At 40.0% G+C, this 21,638-nt stretch overlaps 1 protein-coding gene across 4 annotated transcripts in view; it reads right to left on the reverse strand.

Moving 5' to 3' along the window:
• Window positions 1–21,151, reverse strand: part of LOC118223610 (stAR-related lipid transfer protein 13-like) — a 46,666-nt gene extending 25,515 nt beyond the window's left edge. Inside the window, exons 1-2 of one of the 4 annotated variants that reach the window (XM_035410355.1) lie at window positions 20,492–21,151; window positions 18,888–18,921 (exon numbers count right to left, since the gene is read on the reverse strand). In XM_035410355.1, coding sequence (XP_035266246.1) covers window positions 18,888–18,921; window positions 20,492–20,536 — 79 coding nt within the window. In that variant the 5' untranslated portion in view covers window positions 20,537–21,151. Of the gene's footprint in view, window positions 1–5,341; window positions 5,628–6,138; window positions 6,250–15,304; window positions 15,661–18,887; window positions 18,922–20,491 lie in introns of those variants that run through there. The other 3 variants (XM_035410354.1, XM_035410357.1, XM_035410356.1) reach the window with 3 other exon arrangements.
• Window positions 21,152–21,638: the final 487 nt, after the last annotated feature.

The raw sequence follows: 21,638 nt of genomic DNA on the forward strand, positions 1-21,638 counted from the left end.
ATCAGAGAACCGCCTGGGCATGCAAGTGTGTTAGGACTTTAAACACTGTCATCCTGAAACAAACACAGGGTACGGGGAGAGATCCTCCACCAGCTTTCCTTCTTTTTACCATCCTGGCAAGACTAGCTGTCAAGGTGCCTCTCGCCCCCCATTCAAGAAATCACTGCACCCCACTAAAGCTACCCCCTGGCGAGGGGACAGCTACTGAGATCCAGTCCAGGCAAAAAGCAACACTTAAAACATCCCTACACAACACTTGTCCTGATTCTGTTCACGTAGCGCTCCCCGAGATGGACAGAGACAGCAGGACAGTTACAGTAACTAATTAATACACATTTTGCCAGATGGTAAATACAGGTTCAATGCACAACAGGGGACACAGTGGCAGGAGGAGGTCTGACCAATTTGTCAGCTGTAGCACTCCTAGGGTTACTTTCAAAACAGATTTATTTTACTGCACTGGTAAACAGAGGCAGCATCAGCATCTCTCTTTCAGAAGAGGTAGTGCAACACTGGACATCAGGAGAAGTGATTTTCCCACGAAAACGTGCTTCAAAACAGCTCTTAAGCTCTTCTGCCTCACCGGTGATAGCTCGCACAACCAGCTTTAGATACGTTTTGCAATAACCCTTTTGAGAGTCAACACAAGTAGGCTTTAAATAAAATGCAATTCTGAGTCCATTCTAAAAAACTGTGGGCTTTAAGGATGCCTGCAGACTAGTCAGTTCAGGATCCTGAAAGATGTTACACAATATGGCATTTCAATGGATTCTCTGAAACTGATAATATAGGACTTTAATAAAAAATAATATGGGAATTTAGCAGGTACTCTCATCCAGAGCCTCTTACACAGCTTGTATAATTTTTTTACCTTAATTTATACAGCCAAATATTATACTGAGCCAAGTCAAGTTAAGTACCTCAGTCAAGGATACAATCACAAGTATCTCACCAGCGAATCAAACCTACCTTACAGTACAGTTGCCTAAAAAATAAGCTACACTGCCACCCTTAGTCATAAGCATACATTCAAGTTTACCATGCGTACTGTACATAACTGACAAAATGGTGTGGCACTATCGGACTTACTGAGAGAGGGACCCACAGCACCACAGGCGGAATGGTATGCAGCAACATGCCATAGCTATTGTACTATTACTAGTTTTCAAAAGCACCAGAGGGGTGGGGCAGGACAAGGTGGGCGGCACGGACCACTCGGTCCCACTCTGTCGGCTCACGAGCAGATGGTCTGCCCACTACGTGCTCAAACTGGGGGGGGTGGGGCTAATGGCGGTTAGGAAGGCCTGAGCACCAGGAGGGCACTGTCTGCACTCAGGGAGGCATTTGAATGCCAATCGGACCCCAGCTTTCCTGCTGAGCACCTCATGGTTTATGACTGAGAGAGCTGCGTGTGTCCGGCCTAAACCCTCAGTGGCATTTCATTTGACGATTAACATTTTTGAACATTCTATATTTATTGGGATTTTTAAAAATGTGTTTATATTTAGTTAATGAGCGCAGGAGGGCCAGACTCTCTTATTGAGTTTCAGTTAAATTCAATTAAATCTTATTTCCATAGCACTTTTTACAGGGGCACTGTAAGAGAACACAAGGACACTTTCCAGAGATAACAAAAAATAAATTAAATGTAAAATCGGGCAAAAAACAGGCCTGAACATCCAAAAAATGACCCAGTGAGGTAAAAAAGCTCCACAATGGAAAGAAAAAAACTCACACAGCGGTGAGGAAAAAATTCCCAAAGGTGAATAATTCTCAGGGGAGCCCATCCTCTGCTGGCCGGCCTCGAATAGTAATAGCAAATATAGGCTAAATGCTAAAATAAATGTAGTTATTCTATTTTATTCTATAAACTGGAGCACCTCTACCCACAGCCAAGAACCTTGAGTATGAGCACAAGCACTAGCTTGTTCTAATAGGATGTATGGTCTTGCCTGCCTGGCTAGTTCATGGTTATTTGGTGGGATGGGGAGTCTGTGACTGCAGTTAGCCAGCTGCAGCTCTTTAACAGGCTGGAAACCGAGGACTCGAAGCTCATTAGAGGATTCAAATCGGGTTTCTGTGGCTGCTGGTGGTCTTTAAGGGCTGGTGGTCACATCAAACCTTGGTCAAACAAGTACCTAAAATACTTTACGTCAGCATACAATCACATGGAAGAAAACAAATCTGAATATTGTTGAAGATGTGTCGATTAAAATTGCAAGTAATGAATTCAGGACTTTTACAGCCATCGAATGTGTTAAAATATTTCAAATATCTGAATACTGTGTCAGCCTGAGCAGAACTGAGAGCCTGTGGCCATTATTGTTGCTTCTGTTGTACGGTGCCAAAATGGTGTTTTTAATATCAGTGAAAATAGATGCTTCCTGTAAAATCGATAAAATCGGTATCAGCAATAATATTACTTGGGTCTACAGTCTAAGGGTTCAGCTTTCAAATAAACACTTGACCCTGCTCCAGTTCACATGTGGAGGCAAACTCAAAGTTAACAATGAGGTGAGATCATTTCTCACATAGTGCCCTTCAGGAACACAGACACAACCTGGGAATTGGCCTTGAAGGTGCAACAGCGTTTCTTAACACCTCTTCAGAGTCCGAGTGTGAAGACCTTTAAAAGAGAAGGCAAACACCAAGGCCAGATCTCCCCATAGCTCATTAATCCTACCAATAACTTTCTCTGTTTTTTGTGCTGTGATGCCAATTGCCACTTTATAGTGTCTTCAGGCAAAAAACAACTTTTGAATAGCCAAAATCGACTTTTGTCTCTTTCTAAATATATAAAAAATAATTTTTAAAAAGCAAGCAGGCTACAGAATTCAAAAGTAACTTCTGTTGCTCCTTTCAAGTCCTAGTGGTAATTAGTTACGCACAGTAAAGGCAATGTTTTCATGCCTTTACAGATGCATTTATTATATAACAATGTTAGACAACACTCTAGCCCCCCCCCCCCCCCCCCCCACCCCCTTCCCCTAATTAGTTCCCCAAGACCCCTCTGATTTTTAAAAATCTTAAGTTTGGCTACTATGTCCTTTATATGATATTTACACTGAATCTGACAGAAAAGATCAAAGGGCAGCAAGCCCCCCCCCCCACCCCCACCAGGCCATGACCCCCATGCTTCCCTGCTCTCATTTCCTATGATGAACAAGCGTGAAGCACAGCACAATTTGAACACATGTATGTGGTCTGTCGTTTACCACTGATTCCCTAATATGCCTCCACGCCTATCACAATGAGGACCATTGAAGTCCAGGAGTTCAATGGCCATGCTGCTGGGCTCTTCCTGCACATCATTACCTAATTAAAATTCCAGCTGGGCTGAACATGTGTGCTAACACAAGGGAGATGCATTGAGGGTAGGGTTTGAGGGGGTTCGAAGGTCACCTTTGTCTCAGTTCCAGTAAATGGCTGAAACACTTGTTGAAGCTGTGAGGTTGGGCATTGTGTTCCATTTTTAGGCATTTAGTAGATGCTATTATCCAGAATGACTTACACAGATTACATTTTTACATATAGTCAATTTATGCAGCTGAATATAAGTATCTTGCTTCAAGAATGCAATGGCAGCTGGTAATCAGACGCACAACCTTTAAGTTATAAGGGATATTGCACTGCCATCCCAGTGTAGACACAGGGACGCACTAAGAACAGCGACGCTTCGATTGGTCAAATAGGGCATTTTGAAATACTAATAAATTAATTGAGTTGCGATGCACCAGAGTGTCCTCACGCCCTGTCTTTCGCCCCAAACGAAAAACCTAAAACATGCAGCGACCACCTGGGCGAGACAAGCAGCCATTTTGTGCCTGAATGCTCAACACACTTCAGCTGAGGAGGAAAGGGAGAGAATTATTAAACCAATGAAACTGACATAGTTAGGTGGCCATGTTTATAGAGCCAGGCTGGACATTTTTCCAGGACACCAGGGAAATATCTGCAGTAAATGCCTTGTCAGGTCACGGGAGTCAGGGCCTTGTTTTAAAATCTCGTCTGAAAGGTTGTGTCACCTTCAACACAGTATGCCTTCCTGTACACTGGAGAATTGAGTTGTATTTAGTCGAGTGGAACAGACTGTTTTACAAGCACTTACCCCAGAGCACTACAGATATACAAGTCTCTCAATCATTTAATTATTTACATTAATTATAGTTATTTACTTCAGAAAGCACTCTTAGATACACATAACCCAAGTGAGACCCTGAAATGGAAAGCACTATACATATATAAATAAGCAGAGTCCATTATTATATTATTCAAATGTAATCAATACTCAGCAACCACTTGGACCTAAATGAATACCACAGTCTGCAAAACAGCACCGGAATATAGAATAAAATGTGTTTTACAAGCACTCACAGTATACTTCACATTGTACTTATCTGTTAGCATTACCACAGTACTACTTGAGTTCTCAAGGTCTGTCAGAGAGAATACTGCAGTGTTACCAATTTTCTTGGTAATTTGCTTTTTTTTTTCTTGTACCATAAGGTCCCAAGGAGAGGGGCAAGTGAGGTCCAGAGGGCTCATCTTCAAATTTAAATACAGGTACAAACCTCGCAGGTACCATGACTGCTCTTTTGGTCCCTAACAGAAATAAGACCGTTTTAACTGCATGCTAACATATATTTTACCTTACAAAAATGTATAGCCATGAGACCTTAAATGATGTTCTGTCTTAAATGATGTCTCAATGAGAAACACCATTAAAGAACCTTTGTAACACCTGCATTTTTGAGAAAAACTGAGTAATGAAGTAATACTCTGCAAAAAACAGTAGGTGGGGATTATTTAAACTATGCAAATTTCCCATTTGAAAAAGTTATTTTGGATCCAACAATTCACAATGTATCATGGCTCAGCCGAATACAGTACAGCAAGAGATCAACATGCTATTCCCATTAAAAATGCTTTTAAAGCACCTTAGACAAACTTAATTTCACTGAGAACTTCCAAGTTGTTTCAGTAAGCTCTTCCTAATTAACAGCCTATCATCTTTGTTAAATAAATGAAAAATGTTGCCTCACAAAGTCCAATAATTTGACAGCTTCCCTAATGGTGGTCTATCAACGCCATCTTCAAGTTACCAGTATTAAGAAAAAGTATATGTAAAAGAATATGCATATTATATCTTAAGAAAGCTAGGTCAAGAGTTGTCAAAACAGAAAACAACAAAATAAAAGACATGGAAAATAATTTATACTTACATAGAACCATGTAAAGTCAATATTTTCCATGTCTACAAAAGTGGAATGTGAAGAAAACGTTAAAACTTGCAGAAAGCAATGTGAAAACTACTGACTGCACACTTTAAGCCCAGACTTACCCCTTTCCCTGAGCAAACTGTCAGACTTATTCTGAGTCCTCATTGAAACCCAGAGAACAACAGAGAAACCAGTTCTACACCCATGAAGGAACAGCCTGGCAATGTTCAAAAATCCCACAAGTCCATGCCATCCACAGAACAGCAGAGGAAATTCCAAAAAGCAAAAAAGAAGTTTTAAACAAACTGCCTCCCAGTAAGCAACAGCCAACAGGATTCCACAAAAGGGGTCTGACTGACCAGGTTTGGATTTGGTGCTTAAAGAAACATGCTTCTCCTGACTCTTCACATGCTGAGAACCATCTGGTCCCTCCAGAGCAAAAGTCCCACCTCAGACACCCCCACCCCACCCACATCCACCCAACCCCCCACCACCGCCGCTCATAACCCCCACCACTTCCCATGAGGTTATACCATTTTTAAAGGAAGGGGGTGAACAGACCTTACTTAAACATTCAAAACTATGTAACTAAAGGATTCCAGCCTGAATGGAAGGGGAAAGTAAAAGGACAACATATAAAATTCATACAACTATTTTTTGTTTGTTTGTTAGTTTGTTTGAATCCAAGACAGGGACAACTCTCCATGAAAATGTGCTCTTTTCTAATGGCAGTGTAATATCTGCCGCTGTGTGAGGTTCAGAAAGTTAAAGCCCAGCTATGACAAACAACGTTTTTTTTCCCCAAAACTTCAGGAACAACACGGGAGAAATATTAACTTTCAAACTTGTCTCATACACACAAAACACCCACATACCCACACACACACAAATGTTCGCAATCTCAGTTTCTCATAAATACCTTTGAGAAGCCTCCTCATTAGGTATGAATATGTTGGCTTAGCTCTGTCCCGTGCGGCTTTCCCACTTCTGGCCGGCGTAGGTGACTCAGTCTGAGGCCACTTCCTGAGTGTGTGCAGTTTTAGAGACCCCCCTCCCCTCCCGCAAGCTCCTCATCACCTTCCCCTGTTTCCTCTTGCATGGACGTGCGCCGGAAAGGCCCAGTCTTCGGAGACCGGCTGGCCCCACTGGCCAGAACATGACGTCTGATCCCGTCAGCGGGAATGCAGAGGCTTGCTAAAGCAGTGCTATGCTAACACAGCCAACATTAGAGCAATAGCACTGGGTGGCACACTGGGTAGGACAACAATACCACAGGATAGCACTAATGCAGGGAAACATTAACAGAGGACACTGGCACTGGGCAACTCTAATACTGGGTGGCATTAACGCAGGACTGGGTATCACTAACACAGGGCAACACTGACACAGGGCTGTGCTAAGACAGGGTAGGCCACTACACAGGGGAAAAGCAACACAGGGCAGCACTACCATAGAGCAGTTTGATTCAAGCAGGCTAACTCATAGTGGCTCTAACACCATGGGAGAAGGCCCTGCCGGGTACTGAAAACTCAAAACCCACTCCAGCCTGTAAGCTGTTCTTTTGCCTCCTCCGGCAGTCAGATAAGAATCTGGCGCTCCCTCCTCCCCCCATCCCCCACCAATCCAAACAGAACTCCCAACGACGCCCAACAGAAGCCTGCTCTCTCTTCCGTACTGCCTCCACTGGGTTTGATGACAGTAGAGATTGGAATGAGCCATATCGTATGGCCCCCCTTATAATCTTTTCACTGCATTCATGATTTTCAGAAGCTACTGAAAAACTTTCACAAGTTTGGAGCGGGCCACATGAATTTATATACACCGCAGTGGCAGCAACACCACAGCCCGTTCGTGGGATTCACTCGACAATTCCCACCAGAATCCATGGAAGCGTGAGAAGGAACAATTAGATCAGGGTTCAAACGGAATTCCCCTCAATGCAAATAATGACCAACGACAGATACTTCCTCCGCACTGGGGAGCTGAGGGCTTCGGGGCAGAGCAGGATCCAGCCTGACATGGCTCCTGGCTCAGCCCTAGCTGGGAAGGAGAGACAGCATTCCCTGGAAGCCAACAGCTCCAGACCTGCTGTGATGCTCCATTTGCAGAACAACAAAGTTCCTTTATTCAACCGCCTGGAGGCCTCTCGTATCCATGGTGACTCGCATACAGTACGTTAGCACTTATAATGTAAATTTACATACGACTGGGTATGACTGTAGTCAGACTAATCTGTTATTTGATATAGCTTATGTATACAATAAAATCACTGAGAAACGTGAGCTATAGCAGAGTGAACAGAAAAAAACTGGAACCTACAAAACCAACAGGGAAAAAGCCTGAAAACGATTCCAGAGAGGAAAACATGTACCAGTGACACAAACATACTCATGAAACAAAATTATTAGGAAGCCTTTGTAATATTGATGTGTAGATTTATTTTAATAAGAGCCGGTTTATGGATGCCCCAGCCACCCAGGTGGGAGTTAATCCTACAGCTTAGTTCTTTAACTTCTATACAAACACAGAAACCTCTGCGCGCTTGCTGGTACACACAAACGTAAACACACGCACAAACGCGCATGCATATGCAAACAAATCGGCATACATATTCACACATACATGCTCACAAACAACAATCACACACAAACACATACAGACAAATGCACAGAACATTCACACACACACAGAACACACACATACATACACACACACACACACACAAATGCACAGAACAGGCGCATACACACACACACACACACACACACACAGCACACACACACACACAAACGCACAGAACACACACAGCACACATGCACAAACACACACACACACGCTCCTGATTTCCGTTTACTTCACTATGCAAGTGCGATAGCCTGTTTGGAATGGTGTATATAAGCTATCACGCTTGCATTTATTTCATTTATTTATTTATTTTCTTTTTTTGAACAACCATTCCCAAATGTTTCAGATTTCTGACAGCTGTCCCCCAAATATGTAGAGATAATAATGCACAACCTGGGACGACACTGAAATAAACACGGACTGGGTGGCTCAATCTGCTGCTGAACCATATGGCCATATGGTTAAAGTAGATGAGTCACATGGGAATGAAGACTTTTTTATAACACCCCCTGAATAAAGCAATCTGCATTGTAAAAAAAAAAATGAAATGATAGATCTGACAAAAAACATTGCTCAAACTCCTAATCAAAGGAAAATCAGAGTATGCACAATCTGAAATAAAACCTAATTGGATTGGAGGTATATTCCTCAGAAATCCAGCACTGTTAACACTGCAGTAAATAACTTCAGTAGGCAGTAAAGGATAAAGTTGTAAGACACATGGGTTTAAAAAAAACATTAATGGAAAGAATAGATAGACATAGACATCCTAGATAGTTTTATTCGCTTGCTTTTCAACAGATTCACAATATTAGCTTTAAGACTTTTATATTATCTGTCATATTTTGGCATGACTGCTCACTCAATAATGGAATCTGGAAGTTTCTGGAAAGTGTGGCACATCGCAACAGCTGCAGGTGGCTTGTGCAAATCAGCCAGATGACAGGTCTGTTATTATCAGATAAAAAGAGATGTCGGATGTCATGGCGAACAAGAAAGAAACATGTAATTTCTCCTCTTATTTTCAAAAGAGCAGTGGATTGTCTGGACTGAGAGGGGGAAAAAAAACATCCAACAGAACTGATGCCCTAACCTCGAAGCAATTTCTCCTCATCATTGGGAACTAGATTGCATTTAAAGTTGCAAAGTTCGCCTCACAGGCCTCTGAAATCAAAAACGCTCTAAAAGCTTGTCCTGTTCCGAGTTCCAATGACTTCAGCTACAAATAGACTTTTTTCAAAAGCTCAATAAAAGTATCCTTTAACCATTTTTGCTTTGAACAGGACATGCATAAGATTTGCATTCCCAATATCTGTCTTCTCTTGTGTGACAGGTAATATATGGAGCTTCATGGTTCAGAAGTGCCCCGGACATTGGTGGGTAGGTCAGTTCCTATGAACTCTAAAAATCAGTGAATCACTGACAGCATACGGTAGCTTTGCTGAATTTTGATTTTCCACCAAATCTCTACAACAGAAACCTGACCTTTACAACATCTTCCATGCAGAGTTTCTTGTTTTTATACTTTATATGCTGTCATTCGAGACCTTCAGGAAAAGGCATGTTTCTTCCTTCCTTCTCTGTCTATCAAACATCTCCCGTGGATCTTGTACTTAATATTCATTGGTACCACAAAACTGTAAGAATCTGAATTAAGAAAGTCAAGCACCTTCTTGTTTCACCACAGGAGAATCTATTTTGTCACCCCTTTTCTTCAGCTGACATACCAAGCAAGTTACTGTATATGATATTTCAAAGATACAGAACACCCAACACTTGGAGAGACACAGCATTCGAAATCTGAGGTTCTTTTTACTGCTATTACAATAGCTCTCTTTTAGCCTTATAGCTGGGGGCTCGACTTACCAGGTGTTAACGTGCTCATTTCTGTACGTTGTGGAAAGAATTAAACAATAAAGAATATCATAAGACAAACAATTGGACAAACAATGTAATAACCAAATTATATCCTGTTTAATATATATGCAAATATCAACAAATAAGTGATATTCTGTACAATATTATTTTGCATACTCATGTAAAAAGTGTACTGCAGGCCATATGACCCGTTAAACTTTGAAAGGATAGATGTCAGATGTGGTTTCAGAGAAAGAACACCAAGTTCCAACCATCTCACATGACCTTCCATTAGCAGTCACATGAACTGTATACTGAATACACCAACCATTGTCCATAATGAGATGCTTTGATGCTTTCAAGTTTCTCCTGCTCTCCTATTCTTTTAGTCTGATGGACATAACTTAATATCTGCTTGAATAGTTCTTTGTAGAAACTATCCCAGGAGTTCTCCTTCCATTCACTTACAGGTCAGGCATAGCATGTTGTTAAAGGACATACATCTGAAGACAAATCCCAAGATTGTAATGATCCTCCAAAATACCAGGACACAAGGTTGTTATGAGACCGCATTAATATTCAAGGAAAGAACTGTGTTGCTTCGGGGTCAAAGGGGCATTACAGTTCCGGGGTAACTGTTACTTTGGGCTAGGATTTGATTTAATCAGTAAGGCTGATTTAAACCACCAACTTATATATATATATATATATATATATATATATATATATATATATAAACCACCAATATATATATATAGATGAGTATAGAAATAAAAGTATATTAAGTATAGAGATAAAAAGAAAAATAAAGACAGAAAATAACTGTAATCAGTTTTCATTTTATTTTCAGAGCTGTGACTAGGTTACGAGATGTGGCTCATGCCCACCTGCCTGCACATGGAGTTAAATTGCTTTCAAATGTCATCTTAAATCCAGGCATCACCATGACAATTCCAATTTGTAATAGAGATTCACAGTTCATATCCGTGAATAAAAATGACAAAAAAGTGTATTCCTAAAATATACACACTCTGCCGTGTATGCTGATATTTTACCATCATGGACACAATCCTCAGATTTTTGGTTCTGATACTCAAACTTTTTGTGGAGTTTGACAGCGGCCAACAATCATCGGAACAACTTGGATTTGTGAAGAAAAACAAACAAATATTTGCATTCACTTGCAAGTCAAAGTTAGACCAGCTGTCAACTGATGCCAGGTCCGAGCTTTCTGTTGATTCACCTCCATAAGTCCACCTGCCAGAATTTAGGGCAAACTTGGTGACCAAGAAATACATTTTGACTGGAAGAACCATGGCTTTCAGCAGAACTACAACAGGATCAGCAAGAGGCAATTTTACAGAGTGTAGATCTCAAAATGCCTGGGTGTCTTCCTGTGCAGATAGGCAGCCACAACATCTTGGGATGCAGTTATAATGACAGCAGCTAACAGGCAAACAAGACCATTTCTTTTGCTGAAAAATAGAGGTCAGACTTTCCCAAGCAACAGATCACCTATTAACTGGGCTGAAATTCATGTTAATGAAAGCTATCCCACAGTAGATGCTTGAGCATGCAGAGTGGGTCAGGGTCAATTATAGGCGAATAAGCAACAAGCCCAAGCAACGGACTGCAACAGACCAAACTGTGTTGCAAAGTCAAAATATTTCCCAATAAACTCATGCCAAAGTTCAAAGCCATTCAAAGACGCGGTTCCAATTGTGAACTGCGGAGGGGGCGCAAATTCCTTTAAGGCTCATAAAACAACGATGCAATTCATTTCTAGGCTTTTCCATTTGACAAGGAATTCCAAATCACCCACCAGAGTACAATTAACTAGTCAAACCAGTTTATTTTTTTTATTTTTTTCACTGTAGCCTCAACTTTGTTGTACATATTATGCAACTGCAGTGACAGATTTCTGAGTTAATCCTTTGTTAGTCACCATGGATAATGCATTGCGATTCATTGCATAACTGTCTTCAAAAACCAGGAATTTTAGAGGGTTTAACATTGACATTTGCAATGGTTAATGCTCCCCTCCCAGCAGAAACTAAGACTGATTCTAAGAATAAGGAAAAGGCAAAAGAGTTCTTCCATGATACTACTGTACATTAAATAATCAAAGAAATATTATGTTATTAAGAAAGTGATTTCTTCCACCACAAGCAAGTGGTAGAATAATATATTGATGTTTATCACACAGACTTCTTTTACTCCCATCACTGTCATCCACTCCTTCACAACCAATTTAAAAAATGGCACACATTATCCCAAGCCAGGGAGAGGATCAAAGGAGCAGTTACATTACATTACAGTTAGTTCAATTCCAACAGATTTTCTTTTAGGTAGCAAAGTGGATGATGGAAAAACACCTGTACAAAAAATGCGCACTTGCAGTACTGTGTAACACTGTAAATGTGTTATATTGCATTAGTCATAGCCTTCCCCTCCAGGCTTCCATAGTGATAGAAGTAATCGATCATGGGGAAATGAATGAGCTTTCCTTCGAAGGCACTGCTCGTGTTAGCCATGTAATTTCACAGTGGCACGAGCACAGGTATTCTACTTCAGAAAGGTACGTTTAGTACTTCTGAAATTCTATTGCTGCTGTCGTACATAACATGTCGATGCGAGCAGATGAGGTGGATACTTATCAAGCTAATTACATTCGTAGCACACAGTAAGCATAGTCATTCACAGATTAACCATTTTTTCTGTGTTTATTTGTAGCATCCTATTTTCATTCAACAAACACTGTCTACAATGCATCAGTTCACTGCCAGCTTGACCCAAGGTTTCATATTATTCAACCCAAAAACAAAGAGAGATAATCGTGGGAAAAAGACAGGCAGTACACACACGCACCGTGCCTAATATATTAACCGTATCATTGACAAGGCTTACAGTACATGATTATGTAATACACTCTGTGTATATCTGAACTAAGTGTAGCATATATGAAAATCGACAAATTATTCAGACAACAGCCTCCCTTTGATCAAAAAGGCCTTACAATTATGCTTGAATGACTACGTCTCACACAACCCACCAAACTGAAATGCCAAGTTCTAGTTCTAGCAAAACAGCATACAGAAAGGGGCCCTGAGTCTGAGTTTCAGAGCTGTCTTTATGGTGTTCAGTATGACATTACTGTAAGTCCAAAATGGTATAGGTCTTTAGACTGTATCTATAAAGTGATGTAAATCAAACGCATTGTAAAAGATTAAAGCAACATTAAAACATTAAAGCAACATTTAAACATTAAAGCATCTGTAACGGACTGCATGGCATTGTGATTTTCTGGAGCACTGAAATAACCCATTTGTGTATGAAAGCTTGTCGCATGCATTACTCTGAAGTAGTATGACCATGTTGCCTGCTTATTATAATCAGTTATTCAGGGGAGCAACTTTAAACATTTTGCAACATGTACACTGTACGAATGGTGTGAAGGCCTATTGACTTATATTTGTCACACCCCTTCTATTTTTAGGCATTTGACAATCAACAAAGAATGCGTACGCCATTCTGAAATATTATATTACGCGTTCAGTAAAGTTAAAATTGTCTTATTTTTATCACTAAAATACTTGCCTAAAAAAGTTAATATTCTCAGATCGAATGATAAATTCTCATTCGATCTGAGAATATTTACTTTTTTGGGAGTTTATGAAGATCACTGATGACCACTGATATTTGGCTAAAACAGAACTGCAGAACTGAGCCACACCACACACAGGGGAACAAGAGAAGGAGAGGAGAGGTTACTCAGAAAACAGAAGTAAAGGAACATTGTGATGCTTCCACTGCAGCACTGAGAAGTACCCAAGCTGCCTCACAGGACATGTCTTTAAAAAAAAAAGATACGTGGCTCTACATCAGGCATGAAGCGTGACGGGAGCGAGGCGTAACATCCCAGTACAAGCCGCGTTACACACACTTAAAGTGTTTTTTTCTTCTTCCTTTACACCACAAGCCCCTGAATGCCCTTACGGCTGTAAAGCCACCAGGTCCTCCCCCAGCGGTAAAGGCTCCAAAATGGAGGGATCACTGCAAATCCCTCACTCCAAAACTGAGGAGGGAGAATCACAGGGAGAGAGAAAGGAGCCTAAAGAGTATTTCTGCCCAGCTGAATGAGTCCTGTCACTGAGGGCAGCAGTTCATATCCTAGCATGTTAGCAATACTGGTGGCATTCAAAGACTGAGAGATGGAAATCTGAGGGAAGTAAAGGCAGATTCTACCCTCTGAGATATTTACAAGCCTCCTGATGTGGGGCTTGAGGATGCAGTGGTATGTTAACACAGGTTCCACAAGAACTTCCTTAAAACGTCATTTCGACTCAAAGAGGAAAATAGTCTCTACAAACAAATTGGTAGACTAATCTCCCTCTCTTATTTTCTTAGCAGATAAACTCTCCATGACTAACAGGCTGACATACAAAGTCTCACTGTAACTCTACCAGATAAACTGGTACTGTGAGAGGCTGATGTAGCCTATAAGTTCTCTCTGCGTGACTTTACAGTAAAAGGTAGGGTACACTTTTCTGCGACTCTATCAGACAAGCTTTCCCTGTGTGAGATTAACAGACTGGCATATACAGTACAGTAAACTCTGACTCCAACAGGTAGGCTAAATTCTCTATGCGGATAAAAGGCAAACTTGTGACAAACAAGTGTTCATGTAAACTGAGTGACTCTAACATCTGAATTAACAGACAGAGGTGAAACAAGCTACCTAAACTTCCACCTCCCAGCTTGTGCTGTAAATGGAATGGCCGGCAGCCCATCTCTACAACACACAGCACATTAATCACCTGGTTTGAGCTGCCCCTTATCAATAGGGTTCATTGAGCAGGGCAGCACATTGCTGGATATTAATAGCTCATGGCGAATTGCTGGGGAATGGGAACCAGCCCGTGAATGCGAAATTGACACTGCCAAATAACAAGGAGGGCAGTGTGTATAATAAGTTCCACCGCTCAAAAGTCATTACAATGTGCACGGATATTGTATGAGCCCACACATCAAAATGTTCAGTGTAAAATCCATTCTTAACCAGTACATTTTACTACGACAGAGTAGCCTACATTTGAGCCATAATGGACCGACGCATACTCTATTCAAGGTGAATTAACACTATAAACATTCCATAGTGCACCAGGATTTGTTGCAGCTGAACCAGTTACCGTTCATAGATTATTCACATTCATCAAGGAATTCAGCTGTTCCTTTTATGGTAATTGGTCAATTGTGAAATGTCCTTTCATGCCCCTGATGTACTCACTGACATGCTTTGTCACATGAAGGCTTTATCACATGTTCCCCCTTCATCTTTTCTCGCTTTCATTCTTTAAAAAAAAACTTCTTCCAAAGCCATGTCAAGTACAAACAACTCTGGAAGATGGGCAAGTCGTGTTACATCAACATAGAACAATAATTAAGTATTGATTCAACGCAGACATGAGGTAATGACAGAAGTTCACAGAAATACAATTCATTGAATAAACATTGACCACAACGACTAACATCATCCGAAGTGTCTTACTATTGAATCATATGATAAAAACATTTTTTAAAAAGAATAAATGTATTGCATTTACCTGCAACATTAAGACGATTCACTTTCTTCCGTAACAACGTTAACGCTTTGTGTGCTGATTCCCTCAACTGAAGGGTCATTGATCTCGGTCGGAAGCGCTCCCAGTTTTTTCTCTCCATCCTACCAAAACGGCATGAAACTGCAAGTTCGTGTCTGTTTATAATTTAGCTAATTGTAGCCCTTACGAAGCATGTTGCGATTAATAAACAGTATAACCTGAACATATTGTATATCTCCGAAATCTTCATAGAACCCCAAAACTTTTCCTGGACTGTGAAGATGTTCGATGACTAATGAGGATCTGAAAGAGGTGTAGACTATGTGCGCTTTGCGTTCCGTAGCGCTTATCAACTTTCAGAATGATTGTGTTGTGCGGAAGTGATACAACGGTAAAAAAAAGAATGTTTCGTTTCTGGAACTGAAACCATGCGCTCATGTTTTAGCCTGTTGACAGATACGACAACAATCCGTTTCGCACTTAAATTTACGGTGAATATGTCTATTATTTAGGCGACATGCAATACTGCTATAGCCTATGTATATTATACTTTAGCCTATCCTACTTAACGCACGCAGATCTTGATAACTGTGATAATGTACGTTTTTTTATTTGTTTTAAAATGGAAATCTGACAAAGCAGGTAGGATATAGCTCAGCGCATTTCAAAGAACTCATGGGCTGCTAATTCATACTATCTATGGATTGGCCTACGGCCTATTTATGTCATTGTGTTTACAACTTACAAAGCAGTGGAAATTTGCTGTAGGCCTATTAATTTAGAAATTTAAATGTTAAATAAATTAATTTATTTTCTGAGTATGCATGCATGCGTCTGAAAAGTGTCAAGTAGGTAGTGCCTATAGTAGGCTATATCGCAGTTTAGAAATTGAGTGAGTCTAATTTTAGCAGCTTGCACATCAGTAGTTAATTCCCATAGTTAATCATATTCTCATTACTAGGCTCTTCAGCGATGCGACGCGATCGGGCGCGACCCTTCATATTGTGTTGTTTTTGCTGCTTGTAATAGATATCCTAATTACCCCCAAGTAGTTCGCCATAACGAACTAACATGATGCAATTATAAAGACATCAGAAGTAATGAAGTATTTCCTACTATTTAAATTGCTCAGTGCACTTAAGCAATGTATCATACGTTCCTGAGAAAATGAGCTTGTCTCTTATCTTCATGAACAGGGAAATTTTAGCATCTCTCGGCTTATGACTGTGAGCAAACAACTGAGCAAAAACTTTTTTGATGTAACACAGGTAATGAATGTCCCGTCCCCCGATTGCTCATAACGCGGATAGACACAACAAACACACTTAACTACTCTGGAATGTTCAGTAATTACTCTCCATTTTGAGAAGGAATCCTCTGACGATATGGCCAAAATCAAATTTAGCCTACTACCCTGAGTGAAAGGAAAAAATGATTGCAACAACTAAATGTGTGTGTGTAACGACAATAAAATAATGAACTGTATTTCATTTATTTCAGAATATAAGTATACATAAAGAGAACAAGGCAATTCTGTTACGATCTGTATTGCATTATATCGGATCTGCTTCTGGATTTTTATTGTGGTTAGCGAACATATTTTGTAACCTCAAGGTTTCAAGCTCCTATCTCACGAAGTCAAATACAGCTCTTAGAGAAGCTAATTAACTCTGTGTTATTAATGTGAGTGACGGATAAAGGCGTAATCTTAATAATACAATATTTTGTTAAAAAAAAAAAAATCAGTTAACACAGTTGTCTTGTCAAACTGATCATTTTTTGTTGAGTGGAGGCAGGGGCTCTGGCAGTGATTTTGGGCCCTTGAAAAGATCTCATATTGGGCCCCATTACCACTGAATGAAGTTAAACACGGTTCATAATTCATTGTTGTACTTACTGGCCGTTGCAGTAGAAAATTCAAGTTATTGAATACATTTTTTTATTGACAGGGCGTGGAATTTCCAATAGGAAATTTTACTGTTCTTTATGAAATCATATCACACACCATTCTCGACACACACTAAGTCGCTAAGGGCAGTGGTATAGCATAATTGTTAGGGAACCGAGCCTGTAGCTACCACAGAGGGAGTACGTTTGGTTCACAGGTGGGAGACTGCAGTTGTACCCTTGAGCATCGTACTTAATCTGAATTACTTCGAATTTGCTGTATACAGTGATGCCTGCAATGTACAGTGGGCATAGGTAACACTACTTGGAAAAAGTTGCAGCAACTCATTGTAAGTGGTGTTTTCAGCAGTTGAGAGCATCCCTGCTGTTTTTCAGGATTCAACTCATGTTCCTTCAGTTGGTGGTTTGACCCAAAATTACTGAGATTTAAGTCAAGTGACTGAGAATGAAAACTCATTAATCTCAATAATAGTTTCCTTCAAATTACTGCAAGGCACAGCAAAAAGTGGCATCACCGTAATAATAATTTTGGCTACTCTAATCCCAGCAAAGGTTTCCAATCAATTTTTCAATTTAGGTAAAGCATCATTCATTACTGCCATGCTTTCCAATGTATGGTGAGTCATTCGGTTGGACTGTCAGTGCATTTGAAATTGCTTTGCTGTGTATTTTAGGAAGATATACAGTTTTGCTTCTTATTCATTTTCTTCCAGCAATTTCCTTGACATCTGAAACAGCCTCTCAGTTTTTTTTTGTTTGTCTTTTTTTTGCCAGGAAAAAGAACTCAGAGTAACGGTTCTTTAAAAGATTGTATTCCAACTTGCTTTGGCATTTGAGTGACAGGGAGTCATTGCAGACTGAACATCAGTGTCACTCAAATGCACGAAAATACTAACAAGCGTGATGCGATGTTTCCTAGATTCCAGTACAAGATTATATACAGTCAGTGCCTGCAAAGAGAACAGCATTGCATCCATCATTAAGTCATAAATAGATAAGATCATTGTGGCACTGTTAATAATTTTCTGGTAATTGATTCAAAAAGTTTTGGTTATGCAGTTAAAACTCTTTGACATACTAATATACAATATATTCCCCTGTAGTACATGCATCATTAGTCAGTCAAGGTAATTAATCAAAGTAATTAATCTCCGAGGCTTTTATGAGTAGTTTGAAAATCCAAGGCTCCTTTTCTGAAATTTTGACCTTCTCCGTTCCATAAAACAGAGAAAATCAAGATGAAATATTCAATTTTAAAACACTGAAGTATATTTCTTCTTAATAGCCATAATCATCTATTTACAGAGCATCTGTGTTCAGATTTAAAATAATACAGAACTCTTATATTTGCAAATGCACAGGGGTGTCGGTTAATGTCATCCACAAAGGTAAATGAACATGTAATATTTTTCACTGGGAATTCTGCACCTGTATGTGAATAACAGAAAATTTTACATTTTTGGCATTATTATTACCAGTGATTGCCAGAGTAGTTATCCAATGTGAAACAGGACAAACTATGAATTGCATGTAGAATGTTCTGCAGCTTATTCATTGTGGTGACATGACAATTTATTTTTTAAAGACTCTTCAACTGTCCATTTTTTATGAAGTTGAAATGCAAAATGCTAACTAAAAGGTGCACCTGTCCTTTGATAAATGAGAATCCTGCTCTTACCTGAAAATGCCTGGGTCCATGGGAAGGATAAAACCTTAAAGAGGAAGAGAAAGCAGAAAGACTGATGACACCCACATAGAAACAGATAGTATCCAAGGCATGTACTGCCCTGGACTGTCAGACTGTTATTTACCAGCATTTCATTACTTAGGGAATTACAGATTTGTCATGTGTCAGACATGTGTTTCCCATCAGCTGTTTCTGACACAAAGCAAAGGTGACACCACTTCATAGGCATACAAGAACAGGCCAGAATGTGTGTATAATGTTCTTCTACACAGTCTTTTTCCCCCTCTGTGATGTTACTGGCAATGTGACAGTGGTGCATGATAAAGCGGACCGCAGTGGATATTTGAATAATGATATTCATGAAATGACAAAATTCATAACGGCATGGCAACCCCCTTTGATGAGACACTGCATTTCTGTTTTTTACAGTTTTTTTCCCCCATTCCTTTCCCACTACCCTAACAAAAAAAACCACAAGGGTGGAGCATAAAGTTTGGTCTAATGTTTGAAGGGGAAGGGGCAGTTCAGTGGTAATACCAGCATCCTATCGCTGCAACTATGCTTGTGCATGCCTATGAAAATGGCTTTTGAGGGAAACACAATCCACCTTTGATTGTGTCAAATGTCAGTAGTTCCCTGTTTCCTGTTTCATGGCCATTCCTCTTGTCTAAGTGCTTCAGCTAAAGGAAGAATCCTGCTATTTGGCTCATCCTGTCCCTTCTGTCATTTTTCCGTTTTTTTGCTTTGCTTGCACCTCTTAACCAATTTTTTTCCATAAAGAAAAGGACAGTCTGCCCTCCTACTGTATTTTCTCACTTTATTCAGAAAGCAGAGAGCGTTATAGATAGAGATTGAATCTCTTTCTCTCTCTGTCTCTCCCCTCCCACCCTCTCTTTCTCCATCTCACCCACGCACATACACACACTCACACTTTGTCCTGTGTTAAGTAATTTTTAAGTGCGTAATTGGAATTCAACACATGGAACTAATGTTTATACAATAATATAAGTGCCCCTCGGCTAGCTGCAAAACGAGTACATTTTATTTAACAGGATTGAGTAGTGATTTCTTTCTTCATTTGATGTATTTGTTGCCATAGCTCTGCACATGGAGTTTGGAAGTTAAATGTTAGTTAAATTTGAATCCTATTGCTGGACTAACTATCACTTTCTTCTGAGCATGCTCACCAAAAGCAAATGCACATTCAATCAATTCATGTCACCGAATTAGGAATTCCTCTTCTTTTTAAAATACAAACATATACTACAGACATTAATGACAAAAAAAGAACCATGATACTGTTCACAAGCAGTATTCTAAACCAATTCTAATATAGAAGACAGCAAAACATTGTTAAAGCCTTAAAACAATAACTGTATATAATAAACAAATACTGTACATTTAATTAAATTATCAATGGGAAGCATTCTACCAGAATTTGAAACATTATACATAATTATTTTTTAGATAAGCATAAACTGATGTCAGAACAACTTAGCTAATACCCAAGAATTCAAAACAGTTATGTCAGTCAGTCTCAACAATAGTTCTTCTGTAACAGAACAGCATGGTGATAACACCTTTCGATAACTCACTCTTGTCCTTGTGAAGAATGCGCGGAGACAGCAGAAGAGGGCCATGGTCACGTTGCCCTCAGTAGTGTCCCCAAGTCAGGGGTCAGGGGTCGAGGGGTCGAAGATAAGGTCTTCACTGCCCCCTCTGGACATCCCGAGGTGCTGTACGTGACCACAACTGTGATCTGTGTGTTGGAGGCAGGATACGAGCGGACGACCAGAACAGAGTGGAGGGGCAGGCCTGGAGTTGTCAATCACAGCCCTGGACATTGCATTGGTGGTCTCTGCATACCAGCACTGTCCCGACACACCCCCTCTTCAGCTCTAGGAAGTGGGCGGCTGAGAGCAGGAATGGGGTCTGTGAGGCATATTAAACAGTTTAACCCTGACATAATGGAATTAATTTCTACCAACAGTTTTCTTGTATTTTTCCAGTGTCTCCGCACCCTCCACAACAAATAAACCAAAACGTAAAGGTTGTGAATGAATTAAATTCATGCACTTCATTACATTGCAACAGCAAATAAAGAGGGAAGCAGTCCCTCATATATGAAAAGTTAGTTTCTGTTCTTCTACTGTGTTTTCATTGCGTAGATTTTCATTTCATTTTAAATCTGAAAGTTTGAAGTGAGGTGAATGTTAACGTGCATATCAATGTAAGTACATTAGATTGTCTTTGTCCCAGTAATAAAAATAGAAGGAAACTGTATTTTCTGGAAGAAAAGTACATGGGCTGTATGTGGTTTTTTCCCAGTTACATTTTAAAATGATGCCTTCAGCATACGCTTATTGTGATGTCAGGTCAGGTATCTCAGTGCCAGTAGCATTAACCTATAGGTGAGTGACTGACATTTTGTCTTTATCCCCATGCTAAACTGGTCTGCCACTGCTATTTATTATTATTATTATTAACATCAGACTCACTACACTGTGTTAGGGAACATAAAATGTTTTCTTTCTGTGCCATGTGAAAAGAGAACTGATACACACTGAGTACCAAATTTATATTACAGTGAAAATATTTTTCTGCTGCACATTTATTAATTTGCAGGTCACCTTGCTTATCAGTTTGTGTCAATATTGCAAATGCAATGAAAACATGCAGATTCACATTGATTTACGATATCTGCTTTATCTCATTCTGTAGCTAATGTCACGTGGCCATACC

Source organism: Anguilla anguilla, chromosome 3, assembly GCF_013347855.1.
Source record: "Anguilla anguilla isolate fAngAng1 chromosome 3, fAngAng1.pri, whole genome shotgun sequence".
Taxonomy (NCBI): domain Eukaryota; kingdom Metazoa; phylum Chordata; class Actinopteri; order Anguilliformes; family Anguillidae; genus Anguilla; species Anguilla anguilla.